Source organism: Myodes glareolus, chromosome 1, assembly GCF_982192425.1.
Source record: "Myodes glareolus chromosome 1, mMyoGla1.1, whole genome shotgun sequence".
In the NCBI taxonomy this organism is placed as follows: Eukaryota; Metazoa; Chordata; class Mammalia; order Rodentia; family Cricetidae; genus Myodes; species Myodes glareolus.
In genome coordinates this window covers 134,031,083-134,055,572 of record NC_142026.1, presented here as the reverse complement: position 1 = coordinate 134,055,572, position 24,490 = coordinate 134,031,083, and the positions used below count along the sequence as shown (strand labels likewise).

Genomic DNA, 24,490 nt, shown 5'->3' with positions numbered 1-24,490 from the left:
GCAGGTGCCCAATGGGCATTTAGTGACTTACTGTGATCAGAATCATCCTAGTGCGGGTGACCAAAGACAACATATCACCCACATAGAAAAGCTAACTATGCAAGTACACAAGCCTGGCTCATCTGTAAATGTGCTACTGCATGGGGGACCTGCATGCTTAGCCATGACCTGGGCCCACTCTGCAGTGCTGTGACCATGTGCAGTCTATGAGAAACGTATTTTTCTCTCCTCGATTTCAGCCTGCCGTTCCCTACATGGATCTCTATAGTGATATTTTATTTGTGTTTTAATAAATAAAGCTTGCCTTAAGATCAGAGTGCAAACTTAGCCACACTAGTCAGCCATAGAGGTTGGGTGGTGGTGGTGCACGTCTTTAATCCCAGCAGCCATACTAGTCAGCCATGGAGGCCGGGTGGTGGTGGCACACACCTTTAATCCCAGCACTAGAGAAGAATGTAAGATGGGAGGAGAAAGGAGCTCAGGGGCTCAGTCTCAGTCTGAGGATTCCTGGAGGCAGGATCGCCCGTTTTGGTCTGAGGTAGAGGTAAGATCCAGTGGCTGGTTGCTTTGCTTTTCTGACCTTCAGCTTGAATCCCAATAACTGTCTCTGGGGTTTTATTATTCGTGCTACAGATGTCCGTCCCCTGCCCCCCACACCCCCACAACAAAAGCAAAGGCCGCGAGCAGTGGCGAGTTGATTGGTAGATGTGGATGCTTCACGGGCTACAGAGTCTCTAGTCCTTCAGGATGAGGACTTGGGCCCCCACTGCATGGCCAACCCTCCCGCCAGGGTGTGGCTGTGTAGCCTACAGAGCCTGCAGGCACTCTCCACCATGGCTCTGCCCCGACCCTGCCACAAAGGCCTTCAGCATCTGGGTGGTCAGGCCCTCTGCAATGGCAGTGTACCCACGCCTTGTTCCTTTCCCTGTGGCTCCCAGCAGTGCCGTCAGAACCACACCTGTCAGACATACCAAGTGACCAACGTCTGGGGTCGGGGTTAGAAACCTTAAAAGACAAGAGGGCAGTGACAGGATGGGGTGCCACCATCACTGTCCATTCTTAGGGACAGGGTGGGGGCAGAGGCTGGAGGCAAGCACAGGCCGTACATGCAACCTGGAGCTGCAGTAAACCCCTCCACAGCCAGCCAGCTGGGCAGCCCCTCGAAGAGGACAGGAGCCCTTTGATTTACCCCTGCTCCCAAGTCACAGCAAGAGTGAGTTGTGATGACTCCTACCGGAGTGGCTACCTCCTTCTCAGTGCTGGTTGCCTGCCCTCTCCACCTGTGTGGTTCTTACCCCCTGCAAAGCTATGCTCCCCTTTCTGCTGTGACTGTCGTCACAGGTGTCACTAAGGACTCAGTGGAACCAGGAATAGTCAAATTCCATGTCAGTAGCACACCCGTACACCTTTTCTGTGAGGAACCGACCGACTGACCTTCCTTCTTCTTCTTTTTTCTGAGACAAGGTTTATCTGTATGTAGCCCTGGCCGTCCTGGACTCACTCTGTAGATCAGGCTGGTCTTAAACTCAGAGATTCGCCTGCCTCTCTGCCTCCTGAGTGCTGGGATTAAAGGCATGTGCCATCACCACCCAGCTGTCAGAGACATTTTTTACAGGTAAAAGAATCTGCTGGGCGGTGATGGTGTATGCCTTTAATCCCAGCACTCAGGAGGCAAAAGCGGGTGGATTTCTGTGAGTTTGAGATCAGTCTGGTCTACAGAGTGAGTTCCAGGACAGACCCAAAAGCTACACAGAGAAACACTGACTTCAAAAACAAAAAACCAACCAAACATACAAAAAACAAGTAAAAGAATCCTTTGGAATGTAAATGTTGGAGAGAGAGAGAGAGAGAGAGAGAGAGAGAGAGAGAGAGAGAGAGAGAGAACGCACGCGCATGCCCAAAAACACCAGAAGAGGGCATCAGATCCCTTGAGCCTGGGTTATAGGAGGTTGTGGGCTACCTGATGTGGCTGCTGGAAAATGAACTTGGGTCTCTGAAAAAGCAGCAAACGATCTCCACACGACCCATCTCTCCAACCAGAGGTGTTTTTATTAGGAGACAGAGCGCAGTTCATATGCACTGCCACAGACGTCATAGCGAAGCCCTACCTGGTGATTTGTAGATCCCAGGGTCAAGCTATGCTCTGTTTGATTAGGAAGCACCCCGCAAATGACCAGGGTTTTCTCGCCACCTCAGGGTGCTAGTGCTTTTTGTTTACTTTATATCAAATTAGCAACGAGGACTCGGGAGGTGGCTCTGTGGAGAAAGTGCTCACCAAGTCAGGTCTCCACCTCCTTCAATCCCAGCACTCTAGAGAAGACAGGAGACAGAGCAAGGCCGCCTACAGTGAGCTCTGGGCTCAGACAAGAGGACCTCACTTAATAGATAAGGTGCAGAATTATTGAGGAAGACACCCAACACCAATCTCTGACCTCTCTACCCATGTGCACAAACGTGCAAACATGTGCATACATACACTTCACACAGCCACACAAAATGAACATGCACATACATACACTTCACATAGCCACACAAAATAAACATGCACATACATATACTTCACACAACCACACAAAATAAAAAGATTTCAAAAACCTAAGAGGGTGGTAAGTATCCATGCAACATAAAAATTCCTTGTTTTCTTGAATTAGGACAATTTCCTCGCAGCAGTAAGGGGAGAGCAGAGTGCCTAAGGAGAGGGGGAGATATTTCCAGACAGTGACCAGTGTGCAGACTGACCCACAGAAGCGCTCTGAAGGACCACCCTGAGGATAGCTGTGGAGGGCACATCCCAGGAGCAGTGATATAAGCCCCGATTGCTCGCTCTCCTTGAAGCCAAGAACTGAAAGTCGCGTGTGCTGGGAGATGCTGCAGATGTGCAGGCCAGGGCGACCTGTCACAGTGAGCAGCTGTGTCCCAATCTGGTGGCGGAGGGAGACTCACTGGCTCCTGCTTGGGGCTGGGCCGTCTCTCAGGACTTTCACAAGTTATACTCATTATTCAGCTGAACTGACCCAGTGTCTCCTGCACACTGGATGTAAGGACATGGGGGACCTTGATCCTGGCGCCTTTCCCAGAACAGGCCGGAAGGGCTTAATCCCCCACAGACAAGATTATGTTCCAGAAAATTGGCTCAGGCTGCTTGCTTAGGAAGGAAGAGAGACACAAAGTAAGGGGCCAGCTAGTTCTCTAGCTAACACCTGTCTGTGATGGGTATGGCTGTGGTTGCTGAGGTAAGGGCTGCTCCCCCGTGCCCCCAGTACAACTCACTCTTCTACAGCTCGGCACCCTCAGGCGGGGGGCTGAACCCTTTGAATCAGCAGAAAGGAATCACGAGAAGGGGGACTAGCCACTGCACAGGAGTCCTTCCCTGCTCGAGTCTCTTCTTGCAGGGAGAAATCAGCAGTGTTCTTACTGTTGGGAACTCGGCAGGATGCGTGTGGTTAAAGCCACGCAGGCTTGTGGATAAAAGAGCGCCAGCTTAGATCCTGTCCCTCCCACTTAGTATCTGTGTCAACCTGCAACAATGCCTGTGACCTCTTGAAGCCTCTGTTTCTTCTTTTATAAAGTAGAATTGGATAGTAGTTTCCACCCCGTGGACCTCCTGTGAGGACTTAATGAGTGGCGTACAGAAGGTACTCAGCATGAAACCTTGCAGCCCACTCCAACATCCCTTGTCTAGTTAGGCCTCTAATCAACACCCTGCCTGTTCTGACCCAATCCAAGGGCGCCTGCTGCTAGGAACCTGTTGAGTCCTGATGTGGCTCCTGGCAGTGGCAGAGGTGGGGTCTGAGTTATTGGCTTCTGAACAGAATACAGTATTGATGAATAAAGGTGCGAGAGTTCATCCTTATGCTGGATCCCACAGCCATATACTATGTCCCGCAGCAGATCCTACAAAAGTGGTCGCTGATCACAAAAAGGCCTGGGCACCCTGTCCCCCATCCACAGATGGACCAGAGCACTCAACACCCAGGATAAACCACTCAAAGTCACCATGATCAAGACTAACCCTGAACAGTGGCAGGGGCTCATCTGAGACCTGGCTTTCCACATCGCCTACTGACTGCAACCATCAGGTGTCACATGGACTCAGAGTTCGTGGCAGACTGAGTGTGCATGTGCATGCACGTGTGTAGGGATGTGTGTGTGTGTGTGTGTGTGTGGTTACATAACATTAAATGCTTCTGTGCAGCAAATGAAGCAATCATTTGATTAAGAGATAGACCACAGCAGGGCGAGGTGGGTGAGGGTGGAGGTCTTCACCAACTCTCAGACAGGGGATTAATACTTAGACTACAGAAAGAACCACAAAAACTAAACACCAAAACCCAAGTCATCCAATCAATAAATGAGCTAAAGAACTGAACACACAGCTCTCAAGAAGAAACATAAATCATCAAAGCTTCAAAAAGTGCCCAACATCCTTAGTCATCAGGAAAATGCAAATTAAAGGTGCTTTGAGAGACCATCTTGCCCCAGTCACAGTGGGTTATCAAGAAAACAGATTCTGGTGAGATATGTGAGGAGAGAGGAGCCGGAGTCCCTGCTGGTAGGAGAGTAAACTACAGCCACTACTGACATCGATGTGGAGGCTCTCAAAATACAGAAACTAGAACTACTATAAGCCAGCTACGGCACTCCTGGGATATGCCGGCAGGACCTAAGTCAACACACCACGGAGACATGGCATACCTATGTTTATCGTTACGTCACCGACAGAAGCTGGGAAATGCAATCAACCCGGATGCTCACTGACAGACTAGAGAAGGAATATGCAGCACATAGACTAAATGGAATTTTATGTAACCAGGAGGAAATAATGGAAGCATGAGGGTCATGGGAAAACAGATGTAACTGGAAGGCAGTATGCTACGCAAAATAAGCCAGATTAAAAGAGACAAATACTGCGTGTTTTAGATGCAAAACCTAGACTTAAATTTATGTATGTGAGTTTACACATGTGTGTATCTGTGTTGTGCGTAGGTCACAAAACTAGAAAGAGGGTCATGAGAGGGAAGCGGCCTTGAAGGAGGTGAGAAACAGAGGAGACAGGACACACAGTAAGAAAGCAGAAAGAGGGTCTAATGGGGATGGGTGGATGGGGGCGGGGCCCATGGGAAAGGGAACAGATGAGAACCAAGTATAATGGCATGAGTGTATGTAGACGGCAGGAGGAAACCCATTATTTGCACGCTATTTTAACATTTTTTTAAAAAAAATTTATTTATTTATTTATTTATTATGTATAGAATATTCTGTCCCAGGCCAGAAGAGGACACCAGATCTCATTACAGATGGTTGTGAGCCACCATGTGGCTGTTGGGTATTGAACTCAGGACCTTTGGAAGAGCAGGCAATGCTCTTAACTGCTGAACCATCTCTCCAGCCCCATTTTTATTTATGTGCATTGGTGTTTTGCCATGGGTTTCGGGTCCCCTGGAACTGGAATTATAGACAGTTGTGAGTTGTCAAGTGGGTGCTGGGAATTGAACCTGGGCCCTCTGGAAGAGGCTAAGATAATTTAACATGTTTAAACCCAGTTTTGAAGGCTTCCCCTAGCTGTGCCCGCCTGCTGGGATGTCAACCGCACTCACCCCTGCGCACGTGAGGGTCCTCGTTCGATTGTGAACCTTGTTATGAATGTAGATCGTGCTTCCATCGTGAGCCACACCATTGACTTTCACAGTCATGGAAAAGCTGGTTTGAATAGACGTTTCTACAAGAGAAAGAAGTTGATGAGACCACACTGGGCATCTCCCAGCAGCAAAGGCACCTGCTGAGAGACACAGACGGATAGCCCAAGAGCATCCTAAGGCTTCATTACCTCTTCTTCTGTGTTTGCAAGCCTTATGTCATTCAGCAAAGGAAAGTCTTCACTAACTCCCTCCATTGCTGAAGAACCTGTGCTATGTTAAACCTGCATTTCTGATCCATTCATTTTACTTCACGTAAGGGCGCATCGCTATGAAATCACCCCTTTAATTCTCTATAAGTTCTTTAATTTATACCAAGATATAATCAGTTCTCTATTTCTGGTCAAAATTAGTCTAATTATATTTTTACTCTAAAAAAGAGAACAGGGCTGTTGAGATGGTTCTATGTGTGGTGTGGGAAGTCCTTGAATGTATGTGCTGTTTTTATTGGTTAATGCATAAAGAATCTGCCTTGGCCTCTGATAGGGCAGAATAGAGCTAGGTGGGGAAAACTAAACTGAATGCTGGGAGAAAGAAGACAGAGTCAAGGGGAAGCTGTGTAGCTGCCACCAGAGAAAGACGAGCAGGAACCTTGCCGGTAAGCCACAGCCATGTGGTGATACACAGAAGAATAGAAATGGGTTAACCAAAGATATAAGAGCTAGCTAGTAATATGCTTAAGCTATTGGCCAAACAGTATTGTAAATAATATAGTTTCTGAGTGATTATTTCAGGAGTCTGGGCAGCCGGGAAACAAATGAGCAGCCCCCCCCCCCGCCCAATGGGTGGGTAAAGAAGCTTGCTGCTAAATCCAGCCAACCACCTCAGCTCCATATCGAGGACCCACATGGTGGACGGAAAGAACTGACTCCCTAAAGTTGTCCTCTGACCTACTCTCTCTCTCTCTCATAAATAAATGCAATAGATTTTTAAAGAGAGAGAAAGAACAGTTTGAAGAGATGGCTCAGGGTTTAAGAGAGCTTGCTGCTTACGACCGGAGTTCAGATCTGAGCCGTACAAGTGCCCCCAACATGTGCCTGTAACCCTAGACTGGACAGAGGAGATGAGGACGGCTGGGGCTTTCTGGCTCCCAATGCAGCCCAGAAAACATGAGCCTCGGGTTCAGGGAGAGATCGTGGCTCAAAAGAACAGGCAGAGGGTTACACAGGAAGACACAGGATGCCCTCTTTTGGCTTCTGCACCAACACAGGTGTGCACCCCCAGCCACATACACGAACAAACAGTATTTAAACAAACAGACAAAATACCCACATAAAGGTGGCTTCACTGAATAATTACAATCCCACCCTAATAAGCATAATATTTTTGTGGCTATCATTCTTCTAGACCATCTTCTAAACACACAAGTTCTGATGTAAAACTTATTTTTGCTTTGTCTCCCTTGTTTTACTATGGTAAAGGGATTGATTTTAAATTCTTTCCTGGAGTGTCTCAGATGATCAGAGACCACCTTCACGTCTTAGTAGAATGAAGTAACCCTTGTGTCATGGAAGATGCAGAAAAAAGTCTTTGAAAACAATGGTACCCCAGAGCTGGGCTTCTCAGCACCCTGCCCTTCCCCACCCCCTGCTGCCCCCAGCTGCTGACTGGCACTGCTGTATGTGCCCTACAAGACGTCAGTGGCAGTCCTGCCTCTCCCATGTCAAATTGTCCTCACACATCACCAAGTATCCCTGGGGATCAAAATCATGCCTTGGGGGTATCAGGATATCTCTCTCAACTCCGCACTGAGCTCAGCTGTCCGCACCCTGACTCCCACTGGGACAAGGCAGAGGAGCGTCCAATCTCTCTTCATGTAGCCATGGGCTTCTTTCTACACATATCTGCCAGCATGTGCCGTCTTTCCAGTTCTCAGAATGAGAGTTTGCACTAAACACAAGAAGCCACCCAAACATCAGGTGCATACCTTCTGAGGGCTCCAGCTCCACCACACATGTCAGCCATAGTTGTTGGTTATATGTAGACAGTGTGTTTGAACGTATTTGAATTGACCTTAGCTGAAGCAGAAGAGAAAACAAAGTCATCATGTGCCCTGTTCAGAAGCCCTGAACACCTCTTTTTTTGAGGCATGGTTTCTCTGAAGCTTTGGAGCCTGTCCTGGAACTCGCTCTGAAGACCAGGCTGGCTTAAAACTCACAGAGATCCACCTGCCTCTGCCTCCTGAGTGCTGGGATTAAAAAGGTGAACACCTCATCTTAATGTACAAACAGATGTTTTGCACACAGCTGTGAGCACGAGCCCTGACCAAGCTGGGAGGGCTTCCCTTTGCCAAGCACCAAGAATCAGTGTCCTAAAGAAATGTGCAGCTGGACTGCACTGTCTTCCTGCCTCTCCAAGACTCTAGGCAGCAGTTCCTACCGCCAGCGCCTGCTAGACACCACAGGAAGCCATTGGAAGGAAAATGAAAAGGGCAGACTCAGGAGACACACGGCAGCAAGGGACCCCAGAGAGCAGGGTTCCTATTCTAGGGAACATGCGTCTCCATCCCATCTCTGTGATAGCCGTAGACTGGGTATGTTGCTGGCTAGTGTTTGTTACTCTGGCTTTAGAGACGTCTTAGCCTACCTGCAGAGGGAAACGAGAGGACCGCGTGAGAACTGTCACTCCACAGTGGTGTCTCACGGCAGAGGCTGTGGAGGGAGCTGGTGAAGGTGCTTATCTCCACTCCCTAAACCAGCATCACTTGAAGGCCTCAGCTGTGGAGGTGAATGTCTTGTTCCAGGCTGTCAGGGTCTTCGCCAAACTTTCTGAGACCACACTTGCCAAAAGTCAAAGGGGGAGTGGAGGGGAGTGGAAGCTATTGGGTGTGTGGGTGGAGGGGGAGAGATGTTGTCTTTCTCAAACAAGATGCTTGTATAGAAACCCTCAGTTCCATGGGATGGCTTACTGTCAGAGAGAGACCCTGAGAGGCAGAGACTGGGAGACTCATGACTGTCAATAAAGTCATGGTGGTGCTTCTTCAAAGCTGACCCTCTGTCCCAGACCTCAAGACAACAGGAATGCAAAGAAACCTGGCCACCCAGAGGTCGTTCCAAGGCAGCAGCAGCAGCTAGAGGTATACAGCTTTTCTCTCTGCCCTTTTAGAAATCATAAGGAGAGCCATGCATGGTGACATACGCCTGTAATCCCAGCACTGGAGAGGCAGAGGCAGATAGATTTCTATGAGTTCAAGGCCAGCCTGATCCACACATCGAGGTCCAGGCTAATCAGGACTACAACGTGGAACCTTGTCTTAACAAACACAATGTTGTAAGAGGAGACCCTAGAATGCAGGCAGGAGAGCAGAAGGGAGGGCGAGCAATGACCGAATCTACAGGAGCTGTGAAAACATGGCAGCACGTTCAGTGTACAGAGACTCGGTGTAAGACCCTACTGTTCACTTCTCCAGTGGAAAGGACTTGTTTTCCATAAAGGTGGTGATAAATCAAGGTACATTTAAAGAGGGGGGAACCGACTTCATTTTAGGATGAGCTCATGCAGGGAATCCCAGACAACAAAGAGCAGCCGCTACTGGAACGGACACCGAACAAGTCCTGACTTGGACGAACACAGCAAACGGTCAGTCTGTAAAGCACTTCCATGCAGGCATGAAAACCTGAGTTCTGCTCTGGCAACCACCAGGCTGAATGCCACATAACTGAAGGCAGAGACAGGAGGATTCCTGGGCTCACTGGCCAGCAGCCTAGCTGGCAAGCCCAAGTGCCAGTGAGGAACTCTTAACTCAAAACAAAACAAACAAACAAACAGGCTGCCAGCCAGCTCCTGACGACCAAACCCTATAGTTAACACACATGAACACACATGAACACACATGAACACACATGTACAGATACACAAATTAAGCTTTTTAAAGGAAGGCCCAAATGCCTAAGTAATCATTGTTAAAACGGTGAGTATGACAGGATTTCTGACGTGAGCAACCAGGACAGGCTACAACATTTGGAAGTCAGCTGTAGTTTCATCAGAGGAAACACCAACGTCCTTCTGCTGCATCCTTCTGAGGACACCAGGGACCTCAGAAATGGGAATTTCAATGCCAAGAACCTGGCTGAGAAGTAAGAGCCGTGAGTCTCTTGAGGACCCAGAGCAGGGGAAGGGAGGTCTATCCTCAGACTCTCCCAGCGGGGCCACGTCTCAGGGACTCCAAAGTTTATAGTGAACCACCCGATGCTTTGAGGCACCTCTTACCTTTTTGCTATTATTTAGTGAGAAATTAGCAGCAGACTGCTGGATCACTCTGGGTCCTGAGAGTAACAAAGAGAAGGGGAAAGGGATTAGAGCAATTAACTTACTTTATTTTAATGCGAGAAAGACACATTAGACACCGTGATCTCTAGTCTTACTATTTTTTTTAGAGAGATTTTATGTAAGTAGGTAAAATATCAAACACAGAACAGACATACACTCTGACACAACTTCCATCACACTAAGGCAGAAGGACCAACATGCCATGGCGGGATCTCCACAGACGCCCTCCAGTGCTCTCTACAGGGCCCCAGCGGACACCACTAAGAGTGAAGTCAGTGCATTCATCCGGTTAACCCAGTCTTCTAGAAATAGTAAGCAGAAGCAACAAAGTGACGGATATCCTGCAAAAGCACGGCACAGGGCTTTCTTGAAATAGATGCTTTATGAAGTTCTTTCTTCCCCGATTTTACTGCAATTACAAAGAACTAACCAATATCAGAGGACAATTCAGCAGGATTAAGTACATCTCTACTGTGCAGACATGGCTCCCCATCTCTGCAGCTCTCTTTGTAAAACCCAGTCTGCCCCACTAACCGACTCTGCGCTCCACCCCCTCTGCCCTGGTAACCTTCTTTGTGGACCTCGGGTGAGTGGAATCACACAGGGTTTATCAGATTGGGACTGGTTTATGTCATCTAGTAAATATCCTCATGACTCACGCTGCGATGTGTCTAAACTATCTAATGTTTTCCTTTTTACAGCTTGTGTGCATGTGTGCCAGTGTGCGTGTGGAGATCAGACGACAGCTCTTTACAGTTTGTGTGCACATGTGTCAGTGTGCGTGTGGAGATCAGACAACAGCTCTTTACAGTTTGTGTGCACATGTGTCAGTGTGTGTGTGTAGATCAGATGACAGCTCTTTACAGTTTGTGTGTACATGTGCCAGTGTGCGTGTGGAGATCAGATGACAGCTCGAGGTGTCCTCCTTCAGAACTGTGAGGCTTGGCAGCAGGTTGCCCCCAGCTTTATTCACTGAGCCATTGTTGACAGTTTTCTGCAGGGTCTCTTTAAACAGAAAGATGAATAACTCAAAATAGCTTCAGGAAGTCCCTGAAACTGACCAGATTCACTAGGCCTCTCCCTGCCAGAGTCCGCAATAAAAGCTGAGAGTCCTCCTCGGAGGAAGGGAAGCTGAGCTGGAGAGGAGATGGAGAGGAGAAAAGCTGTAAAGAGCCTGAGCCCAGACCAGCTGACCGGGAGAAGCAGAAATCAGTCAGGCTGCCTGGAAGAGATTTAGTCCGGAGTCACCTGGAAAAGACCCTCCTCAGCTTTTGTGAGCTGTCACCCAGACTGGGTGGGCCTTGGTGATGCAGCTGTCTGAGCCATTTCTGCTCCTGTTAGTGACCCCCTAGTTGGACTTTGGTGGTACCCATACTCTGGTCTGTTGTGGGCTCCCTATTGGGGGTGAGTAAACATGTGTGTTGCATCTCTCCAGGCAAACAAAGTCTTGTCACACAACAACCATCTTGAGGCCTCACCGTAAAGATTGAATGATGTTCAATTGCAGCACATGCCACATTTTCCTTATCCATTCATCTGCCAATGGATGTGTCCCTCCGTCTTGCTGTGGGCAGGGTTCCATCTGGCTTAGGTTTTCTGCAGTTCAGCTACAGTGTCTTGGTATGAAACTGAATTTAGTCCACTTGAGCTCATTAAGCTTCCTGGATATATTCACCTTTCATTCAATTTGGGAGCCGTTCCCCTGCCTCCTCTCTCTTCTCCTGAGACTCCTACAATGTGTGTATTGATCTATCTGATGGTGGCCCAAAGCCCCCACAGGTTCTGTTCATTATCTCCACTCATTTTTCCTTCTGCTCCTCAGACTCACCATGCCTCCCACCCTACCTTTGGGTCCGTAGATGCTCCCCTTTGCCTGCCCCGATCTGCTTTTTAGCCTTCCCGTGAAGCTCAATTCAATTATGGTCTCCTTTAGCTCCAGAATTTCCTTTTGGTCTGTCTCCCTTTCCCGTCATTCCCGCCATGGTCATGGTTTGCTCTCTGGCTCTTTCCATACTTTTCTCTTACTCCTGAAGCTGTCATAGCCTTTGTCTAGCTGATCTGCCCCATGGTTTCAGGGACAGAGTCTTGATACATTTAATTTTTTTTCTTTTGACAGGCCATATTTTATTATTTCTTAGTTGGCTTTGCCTTTAACTATAACACTGTGGTGCCCTGAAACTCCAGAGGTTTTCTTCTTTGTTTGTTTTTGGGCTTTTTGTTTTGTTTTGTTTTGTTTTGTTTTGTTTTGAGACAGGGTTTCTCTATGCAGCCATGGTTGTCTTAGAACTTGCTCTGTAGATCAGGCTGGCCTTGAATTCACAGGTCTGCCTGCCTCTACCTACTGAGTGCTGCACCACCATCACCTGGTGTGCTTTTGTCTTTTGCCAAAATGGTTGTTGGTACTGTAGACGTCTGTGCTGAAAAGCAGCTGGCAGTGTTAACTTAAGGTCTTCCTGGGTTTTGTTCTCCTGTGTGTTTCTCTGGACAGGTGTGGTGATTGCCTAATATCTCCTGACTATGCTGCTCCTTTGGAATCTCCAAAAGTTCGTTGTTTACTTCCCAAGAAGAAAAAAGGAGAACCATGCAGGGGACCGGAGGAGAAGGGCTAGCTATTCAAACTCCCTGTTCGTTGCCTCTGCTAGATGGGGTAGGGTTTACAGCGATGGAAGCCTTGAGTACACCAGCAATGGCTGCCTTGCCTTGCCTTGCTCCGCCTCTGTGACCAGAAGCAGCGACTGAGGCTCAGAGCTCAGGTTCCCAGTTTAGGGAGGACAGAGTCCTTTCGTCCCTTCGTTCCTACAAGCTATACACAGGCCAATCAGAACCGGAGCCAAGGATGCCTGCTGTAGAGCCAGCGTGGGTGTGAGGGTCTGCCACAGCAGTAAGGGCCGGACTGGCTGAAATCAATCAATAGTGTATTGTCCAGCTGCCCCGCCCCTCGGAAGTTACAAACCTCCAATAGACTCAGTCAGGTTCCACTGCCAGGGCTGGTCTGGGCATGGAAGCACATTCCTCCCAACACTACCATCTTCCCAGAATCCCTAGCATCTCTGATTCTAACTGTGATCGATCCTTCAGGGCTTTGGCCTTAAGTGATTTTAAAATTAATTTATGGCTAGATTTGTCTAAGACATACTATTCTTGCCAAGTGTGGTGTCACACGCCTTTAGTCTCAGCCCTTGGGAGGCAGAGGCTGGAACTCATCTCTATGAGTTCCCACGAGCCTGGTCTACACAGCGAGACTCTGTATTTAAAATAAATTTTAAAACTACCACTCTTAACTTGTGACGCCAATTCTTTGGGCTGCCTCTGTGGCCGCCCCAGGCTCCTGCGCTGGTGCAGGGTCTGCACGTGACTAGCACAACTTCCTGTCTGAGGCACCTGCAAAGGCCCCGCTGCTGTCTCCACACAGGAAGGAGCCGCTCCGCGGCAAGGTATGTGCCAAGCAGACTCCCAAGACCAGTGAACTCTTACTCTGGCTTCTGGGAAAGACTTAAAAACCGGCATCAGTAGCACCTGGACTCTAAGCTACACCTGGGCACCCTGGGCTTCAGTTTCCCCCACACTACCCCGGACTCTCCACTAGTAACATCACTACGTAAGTAATTGAGGAGAGAGCGCTGACAACGGCTGGCTTCATGCATTAATCTCAGCGGGGCACAAGTGTTTGATTAAACTCTGCTCTCAGGTGTCTGTGAGGAATTTCTGAGTAAGAGTCCCCTTTCAGTCAGGAGACTCAACAAAGCAAACTGCCCTAGCCAGGGAAGGCGGGCCTCTTCAACCTGCTGAGGCCTAAACAGACATGTGGAAGAGACTCTGGTCTCCCTGTCTCCATTGGTAACCTGAGTATCTGGCCATGAGACCAGACCTGGACTGGGGCTTACACCATTAACCTCTTGGCTCTCAGGCCCCTGGACCCTGACTGATGCACTGGCTTTCCTGGCTCGCATTTGCTAACTGTAGACCTGTGGATTCCTTAACCTCCCAAATCATGTGAGTCAGTTCCCTTATTTCACATAGATATAAAATAATATCACATATAATTATTATATATACTAAAGCTCATAATTCTATTACATACTTAGATCTAACAATATTAAAAGATATTTATGTTGTAAATAATTTATACTTTAATCTAAATACACTGTTTGCATTATAATTATGAATATATTATAAATTATGTATTATAATAGTATACAGTAATGAGATATAATTATAATAATATAGTGGGTACATATATATGTGTGTGCACGCGCGTGCATACACACACACACCTTATTGTTTGCTTTTCCAGAAGACTGACAGTAATCTGTGTGGTGGAAGAAAGTGATGGGATCCTGACATCGCCCCTGTCTTGGCCTTGGGGCATCAGTTTTTGTCTTCGTTTCAGAGTGCAGGCTGGGTACAGTCTGGACAAGAGCTGGCTGATACCCACTGAGACTGCACACACTGTTAATGCCTCCCTACCAATACGAAAGGACAGTCTGACATGGAAGTGAGATAATGGGTAAACCTGTATTAGGATTAATGTGACTTTAGCCCCTTGGTGACTCAATGGGAAGGAGAAGAAGTTGGCTATAGTTGCTATGGTGACAACTGTGTCATTACCACAGGGCACGAAGGATCCCAATGGTCACTCTCTGCCCCAGCCTGCTCTAGCCACTCGCCAGTCCAAACTTCTGTTGAGATTAAGAAACTAGCTTTTGCCGGGTGGTGGCGCATGCCTTTAATCCTAGCACTCAGGAGGCAGAGGCAGGAGGATCTCTTTGCTAGCCTGGTCTACAAGAGCTAGTTCCAGGACGGGCTCCAAAGCCACAGAGAAACCCTGTCTTCAAATACAAAAAAAAAAAAAAAGAAAGGGAGGAAGGAAGGAAGGAAGGAAGGAAGGAAGAAAGAAACTAGCTTTCTGAGGCCTGAATACCTCTGGGATTTAACCACGCCATCGTTTAGAATAGCTACCACAAACCACCCTCAATGAATAGGCTATCTTACTTAGAAAGAAGGACAGACATGGAGGAGAACACTCTCCCACCAAGGCGGGCTCCTGCTGCCATGCTGGAGATGAGACAGAGGGAACCCTGGCCTCTGAGACCTTGTGAGGACCACTTGGCTTCTGTAGCTCTGTTTTGTGATTATTAGAAAGAAAGTTTGGGGCAGGGGGACAGCTCAGCAGGCATGAACTTGTTGTGCAAGCGTGAGGAGTAAAGTAAACGCTGGGAGGTACAAGGGCTGTCTGCAATCCCAGGGCGCGGAAGGCAGCGACAGATGCCCAGAGCAAGCTGGCTGGCGAGACCAGTTGAACTGGTGAGCACTGGGTTCAAGTGAGAGATCCTGCCACCAAACATAAGGTGGCAAGTGATAGAGGAAGACAGCTGTCATCACCATCTGGACACACATACACACACACACACACACACACACACACGACAAAAACAAAATAGGTTAGTCTTCCTAGAGGATGTCAAAGCTAAACATCGCTAAGATGTGGCTCTTCTGCGAGGACAGTTTCTCCTGCCTGGCACTTTTCACACAGTCCTGGAGCTTGAGATGTCACCAGCCCAAATCTCTACAGCCCGCCTAGACTGTTACATGGCCTGTTCCCTCCTAAGGAATCAGTAGGTTCTGGACCCCCCCCCCCCCGCCCAGGACACAACAAACTCTAGAAATGTTTGCATGGGTTACAGAGCAGATTCAAAGCCAGTTTGGCTTATTTTAAAAGGAGAAGGAAGAAAGGAGGGAGAAGGTAGGAGAGAGGAAGGAGAAGGAGGAGAAAGAGGAGGAGAAGGAGAGGAGGAGGAGGAGGAGGAAGAAGTGGTAGTAGTTATATGGCAAATAAAAGGCAGGTAGGAGTTGCCTGCACTGACAAACTGACCTAGGCTGTTTGCCCTGGATGCTGTGAACAGCATTACCCAACTTGCCCCCTGCACCTCCAGAGAAGACAAGGTTCAAGGCATGACCACCTTGTGCCCTGTGGACTCAGAGAGAAGGAACATCTCTCTTCATACTGAGACCTGGCTAGGAGTATGAGCTGGGCTGGCAGCACTGAACCAGAGTGGCTATAAGTGGGAAAATGATTAAAGGAAAGACTTACCCTTGATCCCAACGAAGACGGTCAGTCCAAAACAGATGAAGAAAACGACAAACACGAGGACAAAGTGGCGCTTGGAGAGCGTGTAGAGCCGCATGGGCGCCAGCCTGCGGGGCAGAAGCCGGGAGTGAGGACAGTCAGCGCTCCCACATCAGCCCAGGCTAGCACTACCACAGGCCGCACCAGACCTGCTCCTCCTCAGAAGCACACCGCTCCTGGGGAACCTCTCAAGGGTGGATCATCTGTCTGTTTTCTGTCAGAGTCACCGCCACTCTGGCTTGCCTCACGCAGGCCAAACCCAGAGCTGTGGTTGAAGAATGAATGCATGGTGGTTTCCATGCCAAGGAGAAATGTCACCACCCCACAGAAGTGACCTAACCTTTTACATAGCCCACTTCTAGCTTCCAGAGTAGAGCCACAGCTCAGGCCAACAAGGAGTCTGACTCTATTTATCCATTACTGTAAAACCCAGGGAGAGAATACCAGGGACCAGAGGCACCAGCCATTTCCATCTGGTCTACCCAACGCTCAGAGTCCTAGTCCCCCACACTAGTGAAAAGCAGCCCACCCTTCCCAGAAGAGAGCGTCCAACTCCTCCACGCTTCTGTGACCTACAGGAATATAGAAGCCCTTGGAGAGGCTTGATCCCCGGATGTAACTACACTTCCCTCAGAACAAAACATGGGGGGCGGGGACACCAGAGAGACAGTTTTGCGGCTACAATCATGTACTGCTCTAGCAAAGGTCCCAGGGTGCACATCAGTGGCTCACAATTGCCTGTGCCTCTTGCTCCAGGAGACCCAATGCCCTCTTGGCCTCTGTGAGCAAAACTGCACACACCACAGACCCCATCCCTGCCACTGACACTTGCACCCACACATAATTTAAAAATTAAAATAAATCTTTACAACAAAAAACTCAGGAAAACATTTCCTGCTCAGCACTTAATGCAGCATACTAGGCAGGTAAACCAAAGAAATCTGTAAATTCTTCAGCCTTGCGAAACACGGAATCTGCAGTCTCAGAGCTGTACCCTTCAGCGTGGTCACGGTCTCACAATCACATGAGCAATGTTTGTACTTCAATTAGCTTCACTAATAAAAAGCAGTGTTGATAGAAGTGGCCAACCCCAGGAAAGAGTCCTAAGGAGGGGGCTGACCCCCAGGGGAGGAGCTGGGGCAGGGGGTGGGGTTTGCTTGCTGGCTGCACTGCACCTGTGGTCCTGCTGCTTAATTTGGAAGCTGAAAGCAACAGGAAGGCTGAGTCAACTGGGGGGTAAGGGTGTGGCCTGGAGATGCAGGGTAAGGTTACCCGCCAGCTTGGACTCACAGTGCACACCCCTTCCTTCCACATGTGCCTGAGACTCCAGATGGCAGGCAGGAAGTCAACCCTGGGGCAGGGCAGTCTAAGCACAAAGGTGAGGCCAGGGAGCCGCTGCCGCTCTGACGTGGCACTGCTGACTAAGCAGGCCCGTGCAGCCACCTGATGAATACCCGAGTGGCCTGCCTGACTCTCAGACCACTATCAATGCATTTGGTGAAAGATGGATTGTAACCTGGAGGTCTTCTTGGGGCTCTGGCTCCAACAGAGACCCCTAAGCCACCCTGTTGGCAGGGCAGGAGAAACTGGTGACATAAGAGAGTGCTCCAGCTAAGACAGGGCCCCTCCCGTATCAGATACAGAACTGCTCTCAGAAGGAGACAGGTTTCTTTATAAACTATAGTTCTCACTCCAAAGGGCACAACAGAGAGTTTGCTCCAAGTTAAATATGAGTGACCAGGGCCCAGGCACATGGATTCATATTGCTTTGATGATATCTTCCACTATGGAAGTGGTTACATAAGCTTTTATCAGTCAATACATTTACCAAATACATTAGTGGAGACACTAGGCAGGCAGGTCACAGCAAACGGGGAGTCTCTGGTATAGGCTTCAGGAGCTGTCTGATGGGATTCTTAGCTTTGGGATTGATGGGCCCTAATGGCTGTGTCTTAGGGTTACTACTGCGGTGATGAAACACCATGACCACAGCAACTTGGGAGGAAAGGGTTTATTTGGCTTATGCATCTACATCACTGTTCCCCATCAGAGGAAGTCAGGACGGAAACCTAAACAGGGCAGGAACCTGCAGGCAGGAGCTAATGCAGAGGCAAGGAGGGTGCTACTTACAGACTTACTCATCATGGCTTGCTCAGCCTGCTTTCTTATAGAACCCAGGACCACCTGCCCAGAGTTGGCACCACCCACCATGGGCTGGGCCCTCCCCCATTAATCACTAATTAAGAAAATGTCCTATAGGCTTGCCTACAGCCCAATCATATGACTTTTCCAGGGACTTTCAGTTCACACCTAGGCTTTACAGATAGGAAAGCTGAGATCTGGAGGTGACAGACCTGTCCAAGATGTCACAGCCATGCTTCCCTGGAGGGAGGAGGCTCTGGGAGACAGGGCCCAGTTAACGCCCACCTGGAAGAGGCCTGAGGAATGTGAGTGCTGGCAGAAGCACAGGTGTCCCTCTTGTCCTTCTGTGACCCAGGTGCCTATTTATTTAGACAGTCTGTCTGGATATATTTCTGTTTTAAGACTGAAAGGAAGGGACGGTTTCTAGGCAACTGCATAGGACATTTCCACAAAGAAACCAAGATTTACACAAAGCTAAATGGACTGGGTGGTGGGAAGAGTGTGAACAGCGATAGTTAACGGCCTCTCACCCGTGTTAATGATGCCAACTGAGATAAAGGTGCCAGGTCACATGAGACGCTGGTATCAGGGGAGCCTGGTATCCTTGCCACTTTCCTATGGATTGAAAATGGTTTGTAGAAATCTCAGAGCCATTTGTGAACTATGACTGCACTATGCTCAGAGTGACCCCATCTTGCTGATAGATCAGAGACAAAACAGCATGGAGAACTCCGTATGTGAGGGCTAAAGCAGCGGCTTGGAGAGAGACATCAAAAGAAGATTAGATTTTAAACCTGTAGTTAAAAATGCATCAATTGGCCACGAATCATGGTGCACGCCTTTAATCCCAGCACTCTGGAGGCAGAAGCAGGTGAATCTCTGTAGGTTCGAGGACAACTTAAACCACATAGCAAGTATGAGGACAGCCAGGGCTACATAGAGAGATCCCGTCTCAACAAGCAAACAAATGCACCACTGACTTCCCGAATGCGTGGTCACTTAGCAGACGAGAAGCCGGGGCTCAGTACCCAGCACTGTGCTGGAAGTCAGGAGCACAGACAGTTCCCTTGCCCCAGATCACACAGCTACCACACAGCAGTATCAGACCCAAGCATCACACTTGCTTCCCAACAGTCCAACCAGACTCCAGTCAAGTTCACTCAGAGTTTTCCTGATCTGAAACCTCTTCTCCCAAGCCACGGAAATCCTATGCTCAGCCTCCCACCTTCTCATGACACCTTCCTTCAGTACTCCATCTCTTGTGGCTGCCCACATTGTCTCACTACAAAGAGAACTTAGTGCCTAAAGACATTACCTGGCCTGTTGGGGCTGCAGACCCTCAGACCCTTGACTTCCTGTGACCTTTGCCTGCTGGAGTGAGCTGAGTAAACAACTTGTTTTCCTGTGCCTGCTCTGAACATGAGATCCTCATGAGTTCCTGATGGCAGGGGAGTGGTTTTTGGTGGGCCTGCAGCTGAAAATCCCAAGAGCTGGGGCGTGGATATCAGTTAAGGATCCCTATATAAGCTTCCCTGGTGCACAATAAAGTTGGCATTCTTGTTTCAAGGATGACCCATGTCTCTGGCTGAGTGTGTATGTGTTTCAATCTCCAGCCCCTTGCCCGGCTTGCGAACTGTCCCGTAGTGCAGGCGCTACAGGTGGGGAGACCCCCAGTGAGATCGGGAACTGGGGTTTCCTGAGAGATCACCCTCAGAAGGCTGGCCAGCAAGTGAGAGGTTGATGGTGGGGGTGGACTGAAGATGGGTGCCAGTAAATCTGTTCAAGTATTGATCGGCCAATTGATAGTTCTTTTAGAGAAGCAGGGCACCGCTATTAAAACTGAGACAGCACAAGAGTTTATTAAGACAGTTTTAGAATTTAGTCCTTAGTTTTCACAGGCAGGGGGTTTTAATATTCCTGATTGGGGGCAGGTAAAAGCTGACCTTCAAAAAGCTTTAAAAGAGTGAAAGCCAGAAGAATTTCCTATGGCAATACTTTCACTATGGCGTTTAGTCAAAGGTGCTCTTCTCAGTGACAATGTAAAAGTGAAGGAACAATTAGACAATTTAGCCAAAACCTTTGAGGAAATTCAGGTATTTTCCCAAAATGTCAAAAGGGGGGAGGCATTGGGCTAATGAGTGCCGCTCTAGAACTGACATTCAAGGAAATCCCCTTCCTGTACTGGGAAACAGAAGAGGCCTGAGTACTGTGAAAATAAGATAGAACAGAGCAGGGTTGGAAACTTTATTCTGAGGGCCACTGTTGAGCCACGAGTTGCAATTCCCATCAAATGGAGAGAAACTAGACCAGTGTGGGTGAAACAGTGGCCCTATCAGAAGAAAAGCTATTGGCTGCTCAGCAACCTGTGCAAGAACAGTCAGCTGCTGGGCATACAGTGCCATCCCCTTCCCCCGGGATACCCCCATGTGTGTTATCAAGAAGAAATCCGGCAGTTGGGACTATTGCAGGACCTCAGGCAGGTTAGCAAATGTATGGAACATCCTCTAAGGGAGCAACATCCCCAGCAATATGTCATTCATCATATGGATGATATTCTTATTGCAGCCTCAAGGGAATGTGATTTGCATGCAGGATTGAAGACACTTTATGAGGGACTGCAATGGTCTTGTTTAGTTGTTGCCCCCAAGAAAATGCAGACTATGTTTTCTTTTCAGCATTTGGGACATCACCTTCTACAGACTGGAGTTCAACCACAAAAGATTACTCTTAGATCAGCTCTGCACTCTTAATGACTTTCAACAGCTTTTAGGAGGCATTAATTGGATTAGACCACCAATGGGACTAACAACAGGAGAACTAAAACCCTTATTTGAAATCTTAAGAGGTGACTCAAACCCCAGGTCTCCCAGGCTACTGACACCCGAAGGCGGTGAATGTCTTAGGCTAGTCAAACAGCGGTGAGCAGAAGCCCATCTGAATTATATTGATTGTGGCCAGCCTTTGCTTCTGCACAGCCTTGCAGCCCACTGCAGTCTTGGCAAGAGGGACCTAGTCCCTGTGTTCATGGACGAACCTCTCCCAAAAAGGTTGTGCAGCCCTATCATTTGGCTGTCCTGGAGGTGTTGCACTTTGCCTACCTGGAAAGTCTTAAGACATTTGGTAAAATCCCTGATAAAGTGAGTATTCCATACAGTAAGGAGCCATCTTAACTGGCTCCAGTTATGTGGCCCAGAATGGACCATCTTTTTAACCACTCAGTCTGCTGAATTTGACAACTATTACGCTCCCCCCAATAAATTAGTAAAATTTTTTGAGGAACATCCGGTTCGCTTTCCTAAAATTATTTCACTTGCTACCCTTAATGTATTTACAGATGGGTTCTCTAATGGCACAGCTGCTGCAGTCACAGCCCAGAAGACTGTTAGGTAGGTTGCTAAGGTTCTTCTCACCTTGGAAACAGTAGGGAATATAGCCACTACCTCTGCAGTTCATGAATTGTTGACTAACATTCAATTACTTTTATGGAAAAGATCTCATAAGATTTATATTGGCCACCTTCAGGCACATTCTGACTTACTGGCCCTGTTAGTGAAGCAAGGCACAGGCTGACCAGGTGATCTGAGCTCTCTTAATCTCTCTGCCCCAGGATTCCTTGGCCTCTGACCAGCGAGCTCATGATAAATTCCATCTTAATGTCACTTCTTTGAGGCCCACATATAAAATTTCTAAGGAACAAGCTCTTAAGATTGTCAAAGCAGGTTCTTTGTGTGCAGAACTTGCTCCTGCCCCTCATCTGGGAGTCAATCCTCGGGGTCTTTTGCCATATTTGGCAGATGGACGTTACTCAGGTGGCATCCTTTGGCCAACTGGGATTTGTACATGTTTCTGTGGGTACTTATTCAGGCATGCTCCTTGCCTCTGCCCACTCAGGGGAAAAGGTGAAGGATGTAAAAAGCCATTGCCTGCAAACTTTTGCCTACATGGAGGTCTCAAAATTGATTAAAGTGGACAATGGATCAGCTTACATCAGTGAGGGCTTTCAATTATTCTGTGACAGTTATGACATCCTTCATAAGACAGGAATCCCTTATAATCCCCAGGGACAGGCTATAGTGGAACAGGCTCACCGAACTCTCAAAGACTATATCAACAAACCAAAAAAGGGGGAGTACAGTACTCCCCAGGATATCCTTTCTAATGTTCTCTATATATTAAATTTTCTAACGATTGAATCACATACTCAAACATCAGCTGCTCAGAGGCATTGGCAGCCCCGCGGCTCTACTCATCTATGGCACAGTGGAAGGATGTGTTGACTGAAGCATGGAGGGGCCTGATCCAATCCTCACTTGGGGGCATGGAAGTGCATGTGTGTTTCCACAGAATACTGAAAGTCCCATTTGGATTCCTGAACTGTTCTCCTGACCATCAGCCACAGCCAACAGGTACAATGGGCCCCCGGAATCCTCCGGTGCTGATGCGGGTAGGACTGGATAGTCCCGTGTGGCCGTACTTCCTTTCCACTAACCGGGCTATGGAACAGCCAGCCATTTCCATTGATTGGAGACATAATAACATTATTGGTATGTGGAAACTATCTGGCAGCTTGTGTTTTATTTTTGCTGAATTTTCCCTCTCCTTGTACAAAATGTTGGCCCAGTACTATGGTTTATGGCCAGAGTGCATTATTCATTATGGTGATGGGAACCGTGATCACTTTACAAGAATGTTAGCAAGAATTCTCAGGAGTTTCATTTACAGAATCCAGCCCAATATTGTACTGTATCTGCCTTCACAGGATGGTATCTCTGTGGACTTTGTGCCTGTTTAAACTTTAGACCTTGGCTATGCAGGATTTTACCTTGTTTAATAGCACAGCAAGATGGAAAACCAGAGCCAAAATAGGGCTTCTTGTGAGGCCGTCTGTGGCTAATTATACCTTGAATGATTCTGCCCTTAACAGTTCTCAAGTTTTGTGTCCTTTGAACAGCTGTTGGGCTAACGAGATGACTGCCGCTGTGGCCCAGGTTCCGTCTATAAATTGCCTTGCTCACAGTTTTTTATTATAGCAACAGAAAAGGAACTAAGACATATACTCATCTGCCATTACTTGTTCCAACAGTGTGTAGTTCTGCTAAAACAGAGGTGGGATGCCAGGGTGCAGGAAGGAATCCCTGTTTCTCTCTATACCTAGGCCATGTCAAACACATCTGCCGGCCAACTAACCAGATGTCTACGGCTCCTGCCGGATCTCTGTTGTCCATCCTTGCACATGTGCTGGATTTCCTCTCTGGATCAATCAACCACTTGGGATCTCATAAATATGCCCTACAACCCTGGACAAGATGGGCCCCAACGGCCCTCGGAAAAAACTCCTAATGCAATGAAACAGTCCATCCGTATGGCCTCTTTGGGCTCTGAAACGTCAATTTCATGTGCCACGAAATGTAATATGACTTTGGAAGAAAGTCTACCACCACCCCAATGCAGCCATTATCCAAACTGTGAGCCCAGCCGCCACCTCCCAAGGAACTGCTTCCATGGTGAAGTCTGTGACGGTATCAAGGCAGGTAAAGCTATAGGGGTCTCCGTGACAGAGGGTCTCTCCTGGGGATACACCCGGTTCTTGCTGTCCTTCGCTTCTCTCTTCTCCTTGTCTCTGCTCACTCCTTAGCTTGTCTCAGGCATATGATCGCAGGTGAGGGGTTTTGAATCATCCATCTCCATCCAGCCCTCAAGTCCATGCCCCTACTGTACTGCCCACTCACCTGATCCACTTGGGGAGTCAACAGACACCTCAGTGTGAGTCCTTTGAACTCAGTCCCCTGGCCCTCCCCATCACGTGCTCCGCCCACAGCGCTCTTCACTTCAGGCCCTAGCCATTCTACCTTCTAGTTGCTTAATTCTGGATGCCACAAGCAGTCTGGTGTGGGGACTGGGAAGACAGATGCCAACTAAAGTCACTGCAGTCTGGTCTAGTGGAGTTGAGCCTGGCCATGCTCCACTGTGACTTCCAAAGAACTGAGGTTGGGTCCCCCTGCGGGCTAAGCCCCCTTTCACAAGACATTCTATTAAAGCCAGAAGCTTCCTGTGAGTATGCTTATCCTTCCCAGATCGCAGAAAAGCAAAATTAAAAATGAAACCCAAAATACTAAGTCACTGCACCAGCTGAGGACTGCACTATCTCACAGCACCAGAATATGCCTTCAGCCTTTGACTCACTGATAGGCATCCCTGCCAGCAGGCCTTGCCCTTCCCATTGCCACAAACTTATCTGTGGTGGTATTTTGTTTGT

At 48.3% G+C, this 24,490-nt stretch overlaps 1 protein-coding gene across 2 annotated transcripts in view; it reads right to left on the bottom strand.

Annotated features, from left to right (window-relative positions):
- Tmem181 (transmembrane protein 181) overlaps positions 1-24,490 on the bottom strand; it is a 54,588-nt gene that overhangs the window by 12,876 nt on the left and 17,222 nt on the right. For both annotated transcript variants that reach the window (XM_087912252.1, XM_087912255.1), the window contains exons 2-5: positions 16,057-16,160; positions 9,906-9,961; positions 7,624-7,714; positions 5,598-5,719 (exon numbers count right to left, since the gene is read on the bottom strand). In XM_087912252.1, coding sequence (XP_087768378.1) covers positions 5,598-5,719; positions 7,624-7,714; positions 9,906-9,961; positions 16,057-16,160 — 373 coding nt within the window. The remainder of the gene's footprint in view (positions 1-5,597; positions 5,720-7,623; positions 7,715-9,905; positions 9,962-16,056; positions 16,161-24,490) is intronic.